The sequence below is a fragment of the Gasterosteus aculeatus genome, chromosome 2, assembly GCF_964276395.1.
Source record: "Gasterosteus aculeatus chromosome 2, fGasAcu3.hap1.1, whole genome shotgun sequence".
Lineage (NCBI taxonomy): Eukaryota > Metazoa > Chordata > Actinopteri > Perciformes > Gasterosteidae > Gasterosteus > Gasterosteus aculeatus.
In genome coordinates, this window is record NC_135689.1 from 16,017,983 (window position 1) to 16,033,890 (window position 15,908).

The following is a 15,908-nucleotide window of genomic DNA, read 5'->3' on the forward strand; positions in this document are numbered from 1 at the left end:
CGTTCTGTCAAAATGTGCAGGCTTTATTTGTCTCCTTATTAAAAGTGACCTCTTGTATCAGCTTCATGTTTCCCCTTTATTCTCGATTCCTCTTAAACACTATGATGTATTAAAAGACCGCTTTAGTGCGTCATTTGACTCTGGCCAGTAAAAATCCCATTGTGCCAATTCAACAGTAGTCGTCTTCAGGCCCCGCCCCTTGTGTCCCGTCTCCTTGGAAACACTAACAAACATGGCGGATTAACTTTCGTAGTGAGAAAAAGTACTTTTATAAAAATATCTTGCCAATAGGTGGAAATACTTAACGCGCAAGGTAAATTATTTCTGTTTGTTAAATGAAGTTGTTTAAGTGTTAAGAAGCGGTGATTGATTCAGCATTAGCGGTGTTAACGCTAGCTGTCAAGTTGTCTTCCTTCCCTGGCGTAGCTAGCTAACGTTAGCACTTTAAGCTAGCCTGTCAGGCACCGACACGCCAAATTCCACTCAGAAACCCAGCCATTGAATGTTACCACACATTGTGGCAATGTCACATACCTCAAACATACGAATTCACATCTGCTGAAAATCAGTAAGAGTCCATCTTTTAATCGGCGGACATAGCTAACGCTCTAAATACAATTTTAAAATGACATTTTAACAGAAACCAGCGCGGCCGTTGTAACAAGCGACTAGAGCAAATTGAAATTATGCCAAAAGAATGGTCTGACTGGTCATCAATAAAGGCCGTGTCCGCCGGATAAAAGCATTGGCTTCCAATAATTCAAAGGACGATGCTAAGTTAAATTGCCGGGTAACTGAAGAGGTGTAACTGAAGAGGTGTGCTGGCATTCGGACCAATCTCGGGGAGATGATGAAGGTCTAAATTGTTCCCAGTGTCATTCATAAATCAGGTTAAATGGACGTGGAAGATAGGGAAAGTCCATTTGATGTGGCGTCCGACAGGTGTGGACTGCCAAGTGTCCACCTCAGCACTGATGAGGACAGTGATGGTGAGTGACAACCCCTGTTGGTGTCTTCCAGTAGTCTCAACTTCCAAGATATCTTTAACTCTCAATCACAATCATACACATAAGTGTCTATTTCACGGGAGTTTTTGAGTGGGATCAGTCACTTAAAACATTTATTTCAGAAGATTTTTCAGTCCAGGGGACCTTTACCGAAGAAGAGTTGGCCTTCCCTCCTGATCTGGAGTGGTTAGAGGAGTTGTATGAGTGAGTGATTCTTGCCTTTCTGTGTTCATATCATACAATATATTTCATATCAATCAATCCTGTTCTTGTAATTCTCAACATGATATTTTGATAGAAAATAGCAAAGCTCCTTAAGATTGTGATCAGTTCAAAAACATCCAGGCATAATGGTGGTATAATTGTGTCAGATTTCGCATTAAACATGCAACCTTTGCTGAATGTAGTTTCCCATCTGCCCGTAGAGATGACCATGATGATGTTGACGGTGATGGCGACCTTGCGGTCGCGGCCGTGGACGGTAAGAAGAGGCGTTATGCCGAGACAGCACGGATGTTCAAGCTGAGACGAAACCTGGACCAGCTGGACTGCTTTCACCGACAGAAGGAGCGTGACGTGCTGAAAGCCAGGTCCGGACCTGGCAATCTGCAGACCTTTAGAGCCACAGTAGCGCTACGAAGAAGCCAAACAATTTTCCACAACAGTTTCTGGAATAGATCCTTTTTTTTCTTGTTTTCTTCCACTTTCCCAGGTCATTCCCCTCTTGCCCTCTTCCCCCAGAGCCAATCATTTCTACACCAATTGATTCAGCTATTTGCAGTAAATCGTTTCAACCGCAGAGAGAAAATTTCCCATAATGTCCTCTCTTCACACTTTCCTTCCCTCCTTTTATTTGTCTGCACATCGAGCCATTACGCACCCAATGAACTGTGATGCAGTTCTGAGCAACAAAAAAAAACAGCTATTATTTCCCTTTAGCAGAAAACATCAAAGGTCAGACGTGAGTTTAATGGAAGCTAAGCACACCTGAGTATTAACCGCAACGCAGCTTTCGCTGTAACCTGAGCCGTAATTTTGTTTTTTCCCCGATCACAGATTGTTCTTTTGCATAACTGCAAAAAACAAACATTGGGCAATTCAAAGCTGTTGATGTGTGTGCGTGTGTGTATGTCCATTCTCAGATTTTCAACATCTTTATTAGATTACCTTGTTAACCAGGATAATTGTGTCATTTTACCGCAATGGCCACAAGTAGACCCCTAACTTGATGCTTTGTGTACATTGCACTTTAACAGCCTTGAAAATGTTCATTCTTGTTTGCTTATATGTGGGATGTTTTCAATGTCAACCCCTGATCCGTGTTATTTCATGTTTCCTTCGTTATTTGTTTCAGAGAAGAGCTTAAACTCCGTCGTCACAACATTGAAAGTTTGGTGAAGCACAGGGACAACTTGGAGAGAGAGATCGAGCGACAGAGAGCAGCAGACGACAGGCGAGTTGGTGACCGGTCTGTTCGTTCTAGTCACATATGAGATGTCCCTGCTTTGTCCAATCACTGTGTATTCCACTCATGGTTTATTTTTAATCTACAGCGTGGCTGTGTTTCGTTTGCGATCCCAACATAAACATTTGTGTCAAGAGCTTCAGAGTGAGGAGGAACTGGAGGGCCACGTCAACACCGGCCTGAAACAGCAAGAGTGAGTCAGAGAGGAGAATCATTTGACAGTAGGGAGCATTGTACAAAAAAGAAAAACAACAACAAGTGTTTGTTTTTCTAAATAATAAATGTTTCCATTCATCACCCGTCAAGGGATTCCCTCCCAGACCAATCGATTCAGTTGCTTCATTTGATAAAACTAAAAAGGAATCAATCAAAGCCGCATTTCCGCATATAGATCTAGCTTCTTGCCTCTACTGCAACAAGTGACTACTGGTAGATAACATACAGTCAGAAAGGTCTACATCCATCTCCCTCTGCATCTTTCGCCCTCAGACTTGTGCTGAGGGAGGTGGAGGTGGAGCTTGCCAGGTTCTCCTCGCTCCGGCAGGAGGTGCAGGAGGAGCAGCGAGTCTTCCAGGCCCATAAGAACCAGAAGGCATCGACAAGGCTGCAGCAGGAGAGGAAAGCCAGCCAGAACCTGCAGCTCAAGATGCAGCATCTCAAGCAGTAGGGGAAACAATTGCCTTTTGTCTTTTGCCTTTTATGTGTGTGTGTGTGTGTGTGTGTGTGTGTGTGTGTGTGTGTGTGTGTGTGTGTGTGTGTGTGTGTGACAGCTACTGCTATGTTGAGCGTACACAGTTATTCTCTTAACAAGTAAGTTGACAGTCTGATTTCAGCAAAATGCCGCTTACATGCACATGGTAAATGATTATAAATGACAACTAGTGCATCAAGTATACCCAAAGTACCACGCTCCTATGGAGGCAATATTTGTACTATGACTTTGTGCTATAGCATTTTCTTATTGATTCTTTGATTAGAAGCCTGCATGGGGAATCCGTTCTATCAACCTTGAAAAGCCAAGGCCGTGACTGAAGTGGTTAGGATTGTGTTCCGTTAGGAAACAGGCAGCCATGCTGAAGAAAGAGGAGGCTGAATGTCAGACGAAAATTGAAGAGGGACGGGCAAACCGCAAGATAGCTGCCAAGTACCTGAAAGAGACCATCAGAAGGTAATCAGCTTCTAAGCCAATGAAAAGGCTTTAACTGGGACAAGAATATGGTGTCACTCTGAGGACTCTTTGGAGAGTCGACATATCCTCCTGAACATTTACTCACACTGGCTACATCTATCACATGTGGGCCAGACAGCATATTTGAAAGCACAAAGAAATGTACAGAAGGTAAAACCTCTCTGCCCCCTCACAAAAAACATAAAAAATACACTCTTGGACGTGAAATTAGCTTTCAGCATGGGGTGAAAGTCTAAAGTGACACCGGGTGTGTAAGTAAAAGCCAATGTGGTCACACTAGCCCACCTACAAGCCTTAAAGGAGAAGCTCTCGTAGTGTTTTAGAGTGTGTTATTATCATACCAAAACAACAATAAACTGATCGTTGCGAGTGTTCCCTGAGTAAGTCTGGCCTGATATATTTTGGTTTGTTAAGCGCCAGAAACACATCAATGAGCCACTGGGTCACATGTTACCCGGTTACCAAGATGATATGCACTGGTTTATTATGAGACGAGCCTACATGCAGACAATTAATCAGAGGCTGAAAACTGTAAACTCAAGCAAAATATCTTTGACAACACTCTTTGATTAACATTCATTTCCTGCTTGGAACCGTGAAGGAAGCTATCGGCCAATCAGACGCCTTTCCTTCTGTCTGATCACTTCCTCTGCTTACCATTCCTAAACAAATTCATTGGAATAGATGTATATTTGCATCTGTATATTTTATAAATGCTTATGTGTCTGGAACCTGAGCTGAACAGTGTTTTCTAACAGTAAGCCCCCTAAGAGCTTAAGTAATATATATATGTTATATTTGGATGGTACTCACTTCTCTGGGTCATGGTAATTGATGCGTGCAGTAACGGACGATTGTTTTTCTGGGACTGTGCCCCCTTTGCTCCAGGATGCAGCGGCAAGACGCTGAGAAGCAGCAGCAGAGGAGGGAGTTCCTGGAAAAGAGGATTCAGGCGGTCAACTCACTGAAATCGAACATAGCAGCCACCCAGGTGAGCAACACCTTCTCATACTGATCTGTAGCAATATCAGCATTGTTTCTGTAGTAATGAGAAACACTAGCTGCAGAGTCATGTGACCTTTTTTTTATATCTACCATATCTATCGTGTCATATAAGAAAGACTCCAAGGTGCAAAGGAGTGCCAACTCTATTTAATGATGCATTATAACTGGAGTTTATTTGTGCATAACTTTAGGAATGTATGAAACTGAATGTCCATCTCTGATTATTATTAATTCAGTCGAGGGGTCCTAATTAATTTCACCGCCATCAGTGCTGTATTAACAAAATAGATTTGTGCTCTGTAGTTTTTATAGCATGAATAGCTCCGATTCAGGGGCAGATGTTGCAGTCTGATATGCATAAAAGAGTTGTGTGACTTGTTTGCATTAATGTCTCTGATCATTTGTATCTTACATGCAAACTACTCACTGTACACAAATAATCAACTTGTCAACACTATCAGGGAAAGCCAAAATAAACCATTGTACCTTTTTAATGCCACTTGGACCTGGATATATTTATTCCATCCACTCTGACCAAATTCTCCTCTTGGCGAGGAGAGATATGAAGCAGAAACCACATTTTCATTTCTTTCTCATTATTACACCCCCTCACGGATCCCAGAATGCGGTAAATTCAGCTCTCTGCTTTTTTTCGCCAGTACTTACACACTCATGATCATAATCTACCAATGCTGTCGTAATTATGCTGAGTGCTGTATTTTACAATTCCACGCTCAACAGGTGCATTTCATAGCTTAGGGTAAAAATAACTCTGGTCAGATTCATCAGATGATTCATCAGATGACGCGACGCGGTCAAAAATATTCTTCCATTTTCTTCATTAATGTGTTTTCTTCAGGAGAGCTTACGGGTGCAGCAAAGCAGAGCCAGGGTAAATGCCCAGAAGGAAGAGGTGCGACAGACACAACTAAGAGAATCCCTGGAGGCCCGAGGAATCAACAGTATCAAGCATATTTACCAACAGAAACAACTAGAGGAGATAAAACGAAAACAAGCGTACGTCCTCTCCTCTCCCACATGCGTGTCCTCCACTCCCACGCCATGCAGCAGTGTGTGGGCGTTTTCTCTCGCTGTGTGCTGAAGAATACATGGCTGCCATTTCAGTATAATGCGGTGTTGTTGATTCGCCCTTTCTCAGGGAATTCGAGGAGAGGCAGAAGTCAAAGAGAGCGGAGATTGTGGCAAAGATCCTTCAGGAGGAGCAGCAGGTAAAGAGCAGAAAGAGACAGCAGGCACTGGTGCCCAAACCCTCCACCTGTCACAAGGTCCCATTACCGGGGAGGGCAAGTGAGAAGCTCCTCCGCTACCTGGCTCCCAGACCCCCATCAGCCCCCGTAGAGCGAGCGCCAAACGTGAGTGGTTCGCAACGTCCCAGACGACATCCGTGGAAACGACTACGACCCGATGGGTGTGCTCCTTTTTTTTCAGCAGCTGATCCGGTTCAGTGACGTCAGCAGCTCATCGTCGGCCTCCTCTGATGTTGAGGACGTGGAGGGAACCGTGCCCCAGGAGGAGGAGCACCAGAGGCTCGCTGACAGCCTGGCTGAGCCCGAGTTCTCTGGGCTGTGGGAGCAGAACCAGGAGGTGCATTAAAACGAGCCACGGCCAACCAAAACCAAATCCTTGCAGGCTGTCAAGTGCAAACACTCCCATTCGGTCCCATTCACAGCCGCCACATCTATTGCTTCTCATCTCATATTATAGTAAAAGTTTTAATAATGTCGTTTGGAAATTCACTGTTGGAAAACCAAATCAAAAACTGCTCAAGACCATGTGACCGATACTTTATTATTATCATTATTTGTGGTGGATTATCTTCAGTGCTGTCTGCTCGTTTCTACAGCAACTGCGCCTTTATAGGAGGCTAAATCCATGAATCCACTAGCAGCCTTCATTAATAAGATAAAAAATACTAGACCAGAGCTGACTTTCTTACACTGCAGATTTAGAAACCCAAAGCTGGTATTGTTTTATTATCTACCTCAACACATGTAGGCTTAGCTGATCTGTCGCCAGGTTCACTACAAAAGACGGTATAATCTGTTTATCAGCATTTCATTGCAGTAACAGCATCACATTCTGACGTTTCTTCAATCCGAAGACGCAGTGCCTTGCTCAAGGGCGGTTCCGTGGCAGGTTGTTGATAAAGTGTCTCTCGCTGGCGGCCATGGAGGTGACTTGGCTGTCTGTCTCACCCAGCCAGTCCACGCACTTGAAATGTGGGACGTCAGGCGTCACTTTTCCCCGAGCTGGAGCCTCTAAAGGCCTCGCAGCGAGCGCCGGGCCGCAGATCACAGCTGCGAGCAACTGGCGGGTCGAGAGGAGGCGGTCGCTCCTCCGAACAGATTAGACTCATTTCCTCATCAAAGGCTTCTTCTCAACAGTAATGGCTTGTGCGAGAGATGAGCGCGGCAATGTAACAAGGCTGAGGAGATGATTCATGAGGGGGACAATGATGAGTGCTGTGCAATGCAGTAAGAATAGCGCAGGCACAGAATGATCATAACAAGTGGAAAACACATTTTTAACACTATAAGCACATGGTTTACCTCTTTTGTTTCTCCTTTTATAACTTAAATGTTGTAAAACTACCTTAACCCTAACCCCTTCCACATCTCATATATTCGTTGTCATCCTTTTCCAACCAAGCAATCTTTTCTAAATGATCTCAAACATTTAACCTCTTTAAATGCAGTCTCTTGTAACGACATTTATGTGATGTCATCAGTGACCTTTGGTGTCAGAGAGGAAAGAGTGACAGAAGTATTGAAAAGGATTATTGGATAAATTACTCTTTCCAGACCAGAGGAAAGAGAGGATTGGTTTGATTTATGGATTTCTGATTTGAAGAAGACAGGACTGGAAAGCTTTTGTGATGTGTTGTTTGAAGCTTAAATCTGGTGGTGGACCCACTTAAAATGGGACGGATATGGAACAAAAATAATTTTATTTGGGATTTTGAGATGTTGAGATATTGATTTGTGGCCTGAAAAAACAGTTGATAAATTGAGATTACTAAAACAATCTCCAACAGCAGATAGGCTTGTCAGGTCTCAAGGGAAGGCGTGGCTGTGTGTTGTCTGCGCACCAATAAAAAGAGGCTTTGGATGTGTTGGATTAGTAAATCGGTAGGACCGAAAATTGCCCTACAGCACATGTAATGTGTAGAGGATGAGTAACTAACCAGGGTAACCCAGTAGGTTCTACTTTTTAAGCCAATATTAGCCATCATATATGTGGACCATATACAATGGGAACTTGACAGTTTCAAATTTATGTATGGAATGTGATTTAGTTTCATATTCACCAGGCATTTCTTATTTGTCAGTGCGTTTTTATTTTTGCCTCCCTTTGTGGTTTCAGAAGCTCCAGAATAAGAAAAGGGCCCCGGTGCAGTCAGAAGTTAAGCAGGAAGAAGCAGCAATGGGCGGTGGTGCACTGAACATTCCTGCTAAAAAGGTTCATGGAACAGAGTTGAAAGGTCCTCCGTTCATCAGTAAACCAGAGGTCGTCTTCTTCAAGGTACCTGGTTCTGCAGACTACACCTCCTGAAAGAAGTCCATATCTTCAAAGAAGCTCAATTAATAGTTTTTTATCTTTTGTTGATGCATTTTATTAGTGAAATACTGATATTACAGCGAGTGTTCTTTTTTAGGACTTTGAAGTTGGGATAATCTATAAGAAGAAAATCGCCTTGACTAACGTCAGCTACGTCACTAACCACTGCAAGCTCCTCGGGGTCTCCGCCCGACTGAAAGACTTCCTCTCCATCAGGTAAGGTTTTACATTCCCGTAGAGGCAGAAGTCTTTTACGCTCTTTGAAACCAACAATGGAAGCACACTCCGAGACCTGTAAACAGACCTCCATGCATGGAATTGGTGCTCACCTTTAATAGGATATAACATTAAATAGGATTTTTCAATTTTCCTTAATGCTACCTAGAAAATGTCAAATAGATACATCCAAATTCCTTGAACGTCTGTGTTAAGGCTCCACTGGACGCACAGGGAGTAAATTGATCTTCATCCTCTGGGAAATTACAACAGGCATGTGCCGTGGTTACGTAGCGTCCCATCACTACGAAAGAAGGTTGATTGAAGAACTACATGAACATTCTCTCCTAGAAGATACCTGCCACCAATGCATCAAGCAGCCCACTACAAATAACTCCCATCTGAGGAAAATATTCACCTAACAGAGATAAAATAGACACCCAAAATAAACACTGTCCTCTGTGACAACGCCAGGGCTACAGGTGTGTACAACAAACGATGTTAAAGCTCCCATCAAGCTACTACACGTTTGGTCGCTTCAATCTGCTGATGTAACACCACGTAGGAGCTCTACGCAACCACTTCCTGTCCTTTTGAAAGACGTTGGAGCGGACGTGAAAGCAAAGCCTGTCCTCCCACATATTGACGCCAGCTTGCATGGCCGCGATCGCAGCTCCTCTTGCTCGGCTCGGTGAGTCAGTCTACGTCTCCCTCAGCCTCGTTCTCCAGGTCACTCAACGCGTATCACTTTCCCATCAGCTCCACGGCGGCTTGATGCGGTTCCTTCGTCTCTCTTCTTTCCGCCTGACGGAGCTTCCCCCGGATACAGCAGGGTCAGCCGGGGGCCACCGGCGGCGTCCTGGAGCCTTTCGTGCTGCGCCACTTGTCTGAACGTATCACCTTCTAGTCCCCCTGGTCCTTAATCGCACCCGTACTGTGATGGAGTGTATGTTATACCCACCCAACTCCCTATTCCTTCCGTCGTGCTTTCCTGTTGTTTGCTGATAGATGTCCATCTCCCAAAATGAAGTGGAGACCATGTGTATTAAGAAACGCATCAATATAAACCCTTTACAGTCAAAGATGTTGCCGTATTTATATTTCTCATCAGGCACTTGAGTGCTGCTCAGCAGCAGCAAGGAAGACGACAATTTTATTATTTAGTGTTATTGCAGGTTATATATAACCTTCTCAGTTGTGAGCCATTTCTGTATTAATGTCTGAGTGGTTGTTTATTCTTAAAAGTCTGTCGGAAGAAAAGGTTACCAAGACATTTTCTAAGCTGCTGAGTAACTCAAATATGAAACCAGACCATAAGAACCAGAACAATGATCGATGTTCCACAGACACATTGGGTAGAATGAACCTGTTATTCTTTCGGTGCTGTATTGATACATTTTAGTGGGGGAGGAATAAGCTCAACGACAGATTGATTTAAAAAGATGAGTAAAAAAATACGTATTAAATACATGTTGGATCATGTTTACAGAATACTAACGTAAACATTGTAGTAAAGGAATTATGCCTAAACAGATTCACCTATTTCTGCCATTGCACCGGTCATGCACTATTCATTTATTCATTGCCTGTGATGTTTGTTTACTTACAATGTTGAGATCATGACAACCGCAAACCCTTTGTGGCTCTCAGCTGAAACCATTAGCACATCAGGAGGAAGAGAAATGTGAACTAGGAAAAAACTGGGCTTTTTTCACACCATCCGATGGTTCCCTGAACGCCCCCAGAATGTCTAAAAATGGCTTCCCATCCCCCGACACCCGCCGACTAGCGCGCACACACTGTGCATTCGTGCCTGGATGGGCTCTCCTGTACGTTTCCACTAGTGGGACTAAACACACAGCGGCCCAGACCACTACTGTATTGGAAATTCATTTGATTATTAATAATAATGAAAGTAGTACATTTTCACATTTTTTAAAACAGTATTTTACAAGATGGATCAAGTGTCGCTTGCTGGCGTGTTTTGCTATTGGAGAGAGGAAGCTCGAGTAGAAATTTGTAAAGCAACACAGTTTTTCATTTTGCATCCAGGCTGTGGATATTACTTAATTACAAACTTTGTAAGCATTTTGTACAAACAAAAAGGAACCTCCAAGTCTAACTAACTAGACATCTGATCAGAGCAAACCATAATTAATATTATCATAAGTAAGTTTCAGCCATCTTCAAAGTGGTCTGTCAGCCTTTGATTTGTCCTTTAGAGTTTGTGACTCTACAAACTTGACAGCTGTATGTTATAGCTGATTAAAACATCTTAGATAAAAAAAAAGTTTATACAGGTTTCTTTTATTCATTCTAAAGTGCTTGTAATCTGTCAAAGGAAATTTCAATGACTGACATCAAAAAACCGTGCTGCACTTAACTGCGCTTGTTGTTTTATTCATCTTCTGTCTACGAATCTACAAAGAAATAATTCAATAGGAACACCGGTCAAAACTGCAGTGGAGCTCCATATTCTTTAAAAACACTCGATTTCATATCACTTCCAAAGCTAAAATGCAGAAATATGCATTATTTTGATAGATTCAAAGAGAGCAAAATAAGTACAAAAGCCAGATTATTCAAGTAACAATCTCACATCTCGTCGGAGTCCTGATGCTTCACTGTAAAGCACAGTGTTTTAGCTCTGTCGAACTGAATAATAAACTGAGAGGGTTTATTGATTCACTGCAGAAAAAGCCAATGAGCCTCAACGTAAAATAGAGCGCAGCCTATCAGAAGCACCGTGCAGCTGCGCTTCATCCGCTTCGCCACGTCAGTCTGCCGCAATAGATCTACTGCACAGCGTGGCCTTATTTGAAGCCCTTTAAATAGGGCGTTTTCAAACTTCGCCTCACTCAGCATCGATTCCCAAGTGAACTGTTCTAGTTTTTTTTTTTTCTCTTTGCATGTCATTTCAATACCGCCTGTCTTGACTGGAAGAGTTGTACCAATAAGGAAGGAAATTAACCAAATGAAACAGGAATTCTAATGAAAGTGCAGTGTGATGTTCATAATTACCAACAAATTTAGCCAACCAGTTGGAATGCTTTCATGCACGTCCAGGGCTCAGTGGTGAGCTGGATACCAGCTTCAGCCAGCCATCCGGACAGCTGTACCAGCCACTTCAAATAGTTGGCTCAACCCAAATGCAGTAGTCCATTGCACACTGCTGTTTATTATAGTATGCTCGGATTGCCAATGATGTCACCATTTTCAAGCCTATAAATCTATCATGTATTACAGAAATCTAACAATTGCACATAATTCACCTTTTTGGGTTTATCAAATAAAATATTAACAGGTCATCTACTATTTATTTTCTCTATGTATCCTTGATTGTGTATTTAGGCCAAAATGTCAACATTTATATATTTTAATCTACAAAAAAAGCGCATGACTGCCATCGGAATACATTGTTTCCACCTGTGTGAGCAGATGCCATTACCAGGACCCTGTAACAAGGCTGTTTGGTATCCGTGATGCTCTGGGACTGCTCCCTAATTATGCTCATAGTTGCATGTTTCCAATTTCTTTTTCATATATTGAATTTTTGAGAAGCCCCCCGGCCTCTGTGGCTGGCTTCCTTCTATATTTTATTATCGATCTCCTTTTTTTCCTGTCTGTTTTCTTGAGGGGCAGCGAGTTGTGGAGTTTGTTTTGGGCCCTCGGGGCCGTATTAGTGTTAACGTGAACATGTGCTGTGAGACACACATGTTGTTAATACCTCCCTGTCCTCGTACCTTCCCCTCTTGTCTAGAAATAAACTTTTGGTTTCTACTCCCTTTTACAGTTTGAGATTATGACAAAATAATTCCACATGGAACAACGGCTTATTGTCTCCCTGCCTTGTGTTAACTGAGCACCGGGTTGACCCTTGACCTCTATCTTCCGCTGATCGTCTCCAGTCTCCGGAGACTTGTCCCACTTTGGCATTTCATCTGAAGCTCTCTAGTTAAAAGCAGCATACCTTCTAATGCAAAGGCATGAACATTCTGTGGTGCTTTAAAACCAAACTCTTTCCACTGAGCCTGGTTTGATGTCATTAATCTAACCGCGTGAGGCCGCGGAGGGTCAGAAATAAACACTGCTTTAACATTGTGTTACACAGCAGAGACTTATCAATGGGATCAATATTTTACTGTGAGCTCTCCTAACTGTGTAAAATCCAGTTGAATAACCATAGGAAAGTCATTTGGATTTCCGTTATTTAACAATGCATTTCATTTTAATCTGTAAAAGAAATAATGCTTTTTTTTTGCATAACTCCTCATTTGTGTTTCAGCTTTGCGCCTCCTGGTTCTTTATCCACTGGGATGTCATGTGACATGCAGGCTGTTTTTCAACCTACGGTCAGTAACATCAGCGCTGCTTTTAGACTTATGCAGTGCATTCATCCTTTTAGTGTCTGTACATAATCACATGTCTGTTACTGCATGTACATAAATAGTCAATATGCTATATTTACTGTAAAATCAACAGCACGCAGCTTTATTTGTGCTTTATTCTTCATATAGCCTAGTTTAAATTGTTTGTTTTATGATGCCGTCAATCACAGTCTGCTCTGGTCTATAACACATTGGATTTAAAGTGAAAATAATGCTTACACGGTTATGCTTCTGATTTTTAGATTTAATTGTGTATTTTATATGCACCTCAGATGAACAGTTTAATAACTCCGAAGTGGGATGTCTGCTTAATGCCTTTTCTATGCTACCGAGTCTATGACTGATCTGCTCATAACCACCATGAGCAGTGAGGCCTCAGGCTTTCCCTCCAGCACCCTGAGTTCTGTTAACAAACAAATTACAACTTTGTAGTCAAATCCAAAAACCTTACAAATGTCTCACGTGTCCCTGTCGAAAAATTATAGAACAAATAAGGGAAAATACAATTTTTGATATATGTTCATCAGCCAACGGCCATCAGCCATGTCCCATTATCTAATCCCTTTCAGATCAACGAGGACTTGGAAGGTGAGGTCCACTTTGAGTCTGCGCTGGGTCCCTTCTCTGTGCCCGTCAGATGCACCATAAAGAAATGTGAGGTTAGTGTCGTATAACCACCCTATACAGCATTGACTGTGTTGGTCCTATTAGGTGTAGCTTTAGATTGCTGTAGCCATGAGGATTTATGAATAATATATGAATAATAATCATTTTTCATCTCTGCCTCACGGATGAACCAACTGAGTAGCTCTGCTTTGCCGCTGCTTTTTGCTGATGGTCATTGCATGCTCTCTGTAGCTGGAGGTCGACAGCCAGTTCCTTGACTTCGGTTCGCATGTGGTGGGCCAGACTATTTCACGGATCATCACCTTGACCAACAAGGGGGCCCTTGCCACCCTCTTCAGCTTGGACACCTCCTCGCGTCTCAGTCCAGAAACCAGCCGCGTCCAGACGGCATCCAACGTCTCTGCCAACACCCGCCAGGTCAGACTGTCGATCTGGACCTCAAACTGTTCCTTTGAAGGCCTGGTGGAGCAAATTTACACTCACAAATGAATTTAAAAGGAGAAAAGATTTGCAGCGCGCATGACGAACGTGCAGTCAGTTGACATTACCAGGTCAAAAGACATTTGAATAAATGTCATGTATAATAATCATGTATAAAATCCAATGTGTTGTTGTTGGCTGACAGGAGGAAAGCAGTCAACACACAACGTCTGAGGACCGGAGCCGCTCGGTTTCCATGGGCACCGTAGAACTCCAACCAGAGCAGGAGAGTCAGGAGTTCTCTGAGGCTTTGCACACAGGTACAGCTGTCATACACATGCGCACGTGATGCTAATTTTACCAACAGTCCCGCCTGGTTTCTGTCTCATGTTTTCTTCCCTGAACCCAAGTACTTGGGGGATGGAGGAAGATGGAGGAAGTCAGACGTGGTTATATTGAGGAATATTTTTTACCTCTGCTGGTGTGGGACCATGTTAGCATACTGATGTGAGCCTTTAGCCCAAGTACAGCCTCGCAGAGTCGATAGCATGGCTCAAGACTCTTGTTTTATAATACTTGTCAGTATCAAAAAAAAGTCTATGCTGATTAAAAGTGTTGGTTCTTTTTTTTCAATTTCACCCGACACCCACAATCTTCCCCTGGTCTTAGCAAAGTGTTTTGAGGTGACTAAACAGAGCTGTAACCATGCTTCGGTTACAAGAGGAAAAGAAAGTACAAAGAGTCAGTTTATCCTGACGAAAACATAATCTGAGCATCATTTTATTGCACAACATACATTAGCCAATGCAGCTGTGCATGAACATTATTTGTAGAGGACAGTGTTTCCTAACACGGCTGCAATACGGGAAGTGAGGACTGACAAAATCTCCTCATTGTTCAACATTTCTCTCATCTTCCTATTTCTGTTAGGACATTTGGTCCCGGTGAGAACAAAAAAAAGGAAAGCGCGTTTACAGAAAGCGACGGGTTCACCTTGCTCTCACAGTTGATGACAAGGAGGCATCTTCTCTTTAATGTCCTCTCAGATCAGAAGTCTTCATCGCTACACTCAGCACTTCTCTCCTCTGATGCTTTGATAAGCTTTTCAGTCTTTTGCCTCTGCTCTGCTGGTTTGGAAAAGACTGTTTCTGTTTCTTCCATTCAGCTGGGAGAGGCAGTCTGATCCCGGCTAAATGTTAAGGCAGCTGAGAGTTGTTGATATTATGTTTTTTACCGTGTTTGCCTTTCACTTTCCTGATATCTCTTGAACTAATGGCCAAATTGCAGATTGTTATCACACTTGATTTGCCCATTCATGCTCCGAAGCAGAAGTGGTTGTTTATTTTCTAGGTTAAACTGTCAGGTTTCTGATAATGAGATTTCCCTTTGTGCCACCGAGAGGCCATGTTTTGGATTTTGAAACAATTATTGTTTCCTTTGTGTTTGGTGCATTGTTGGCTCCTCTTGACCACTCAACCAAATAACAGTACAAATGAACTTAGGTCAAAGTTTTGCCTCGTTTTTGTTTTTGTTTGTGTGTGTGTGTTTGTGTGGCAGGGTCAGAGGCTTCGGCTACTGATCCAGAAATCATTCCTGAGGGTTGTGCGTCCAGCGATGTGCACTCAGACCCCGGTGACATAAGCCTCGGAAGTGTAAGTATTTGTTCCAAGAGCAGAAACTTTGTTAAGTCTTACAGAAACACAGTTCATCTGGTGAATCCCTGACCGTTCTATTTCAACTGAACCCTCTTATATTAGGACTTATTAAGACGTCGGACCTTCTTCACAAGGCCGACCGTCCAAAGTTTCCATATTTACGTGGGCCAAGTTGCCATTATCATTTTGCAGTAAAAGATGTAGAACTATATACAATTGAATAATGTCTCACCTTTGCCCAGTCAACCCAAGATCTGCTGTTGCTGTTGTACCAGATCAAAGAAGCAGTCAACACAGGTCAAGCAAGGTCCCCTGTGGAACAAACCAATCTAGCCAAATGTATGGTGGGGCGACGGT

General features: G+C 42.9%; 1 protein-coding gene across 28 annotated transcripts in view; it reads left to right on the top strand.

Moving 5' to 3' along the window:
* The first annotated feature begins 178 nt into the window (after positions 1-178).
* Positions 179-15,908, top strand: part of cfap74 (cilia and flagella associated protein 74) — a 43,964-nt gene continuing 28,234 nt past the window's right edge. For 10 of the 28 annotated variants that reach the window (XR_013451460.1, XR_013451462.1, XR_013451475.1 and 7 more), the window contains exons 1-19: positions 179-313; positions 891-989; positions 1,130-1,211; positions 1,433-1,597; positions 2,362-2,460; positions 2,561-2,665; positions 2,962-3,135; positions 3,530-3,640; positions 4,550-4,652; positions 5,526-5,683; positions 5,826-6,039; positions 6,116-6,271; positions 8,051-8,209; positions 8,343-8,461; positions 12,747-12,813; positions 13,419-13,508; positions 13,708-13,893; positions 14,102-14,216; positions 15,454-15,548. Coding sequence is in view for 21 of the 28 variants with exons in the window: in XM_078084767.1 (XP_077940893.1) it covers positions 896-989; positions 1,130-1,211; positions 1,433-1,597; positions 2,362-2,460; positions 2,561-2,665; positions 2,962-3,135; positions 3,530-3,640; positions 4,550-4,652; positions 5,526-5,683; positions 5,826-6,039; positions 6,116-6,271; positions 8,051-8,209; positions 8,343-8,461; positions 12,747-12,813; positions 13,419-13,508; positions 13,708-13,893; positions 14,102-14,216; positions 15,454-15,548 (2,292 nt within the window). In the remaining 7 variants the exon portion in view is untranslated. Of the gene's footprint in view, positions 314-873; positions 990-1,129; positions 1,212-1,432; positions 1,598-2,361; positions 2,461-2,560; positions 2,666-2,961; positions 3,136-3,513; positions 3,641-4,549; positions 4,653-5,525; positions 5,684-5,825; positions 6,040-6,115; positions 6,272-8,050; positions 8,210-8,342; positions 8,462-12,746; positions 12,814-13,418; positions 13,509-13,707; positions 13,894-14,101; positions 14,217-15,453; positions 15,549-15,908 lie in introns of those variants that run through there. The other 18 variants (XR_013451474.1, XM_078084769.1, XM_078084778.1 and 15 more) reach the window with 7 other exon arrangements.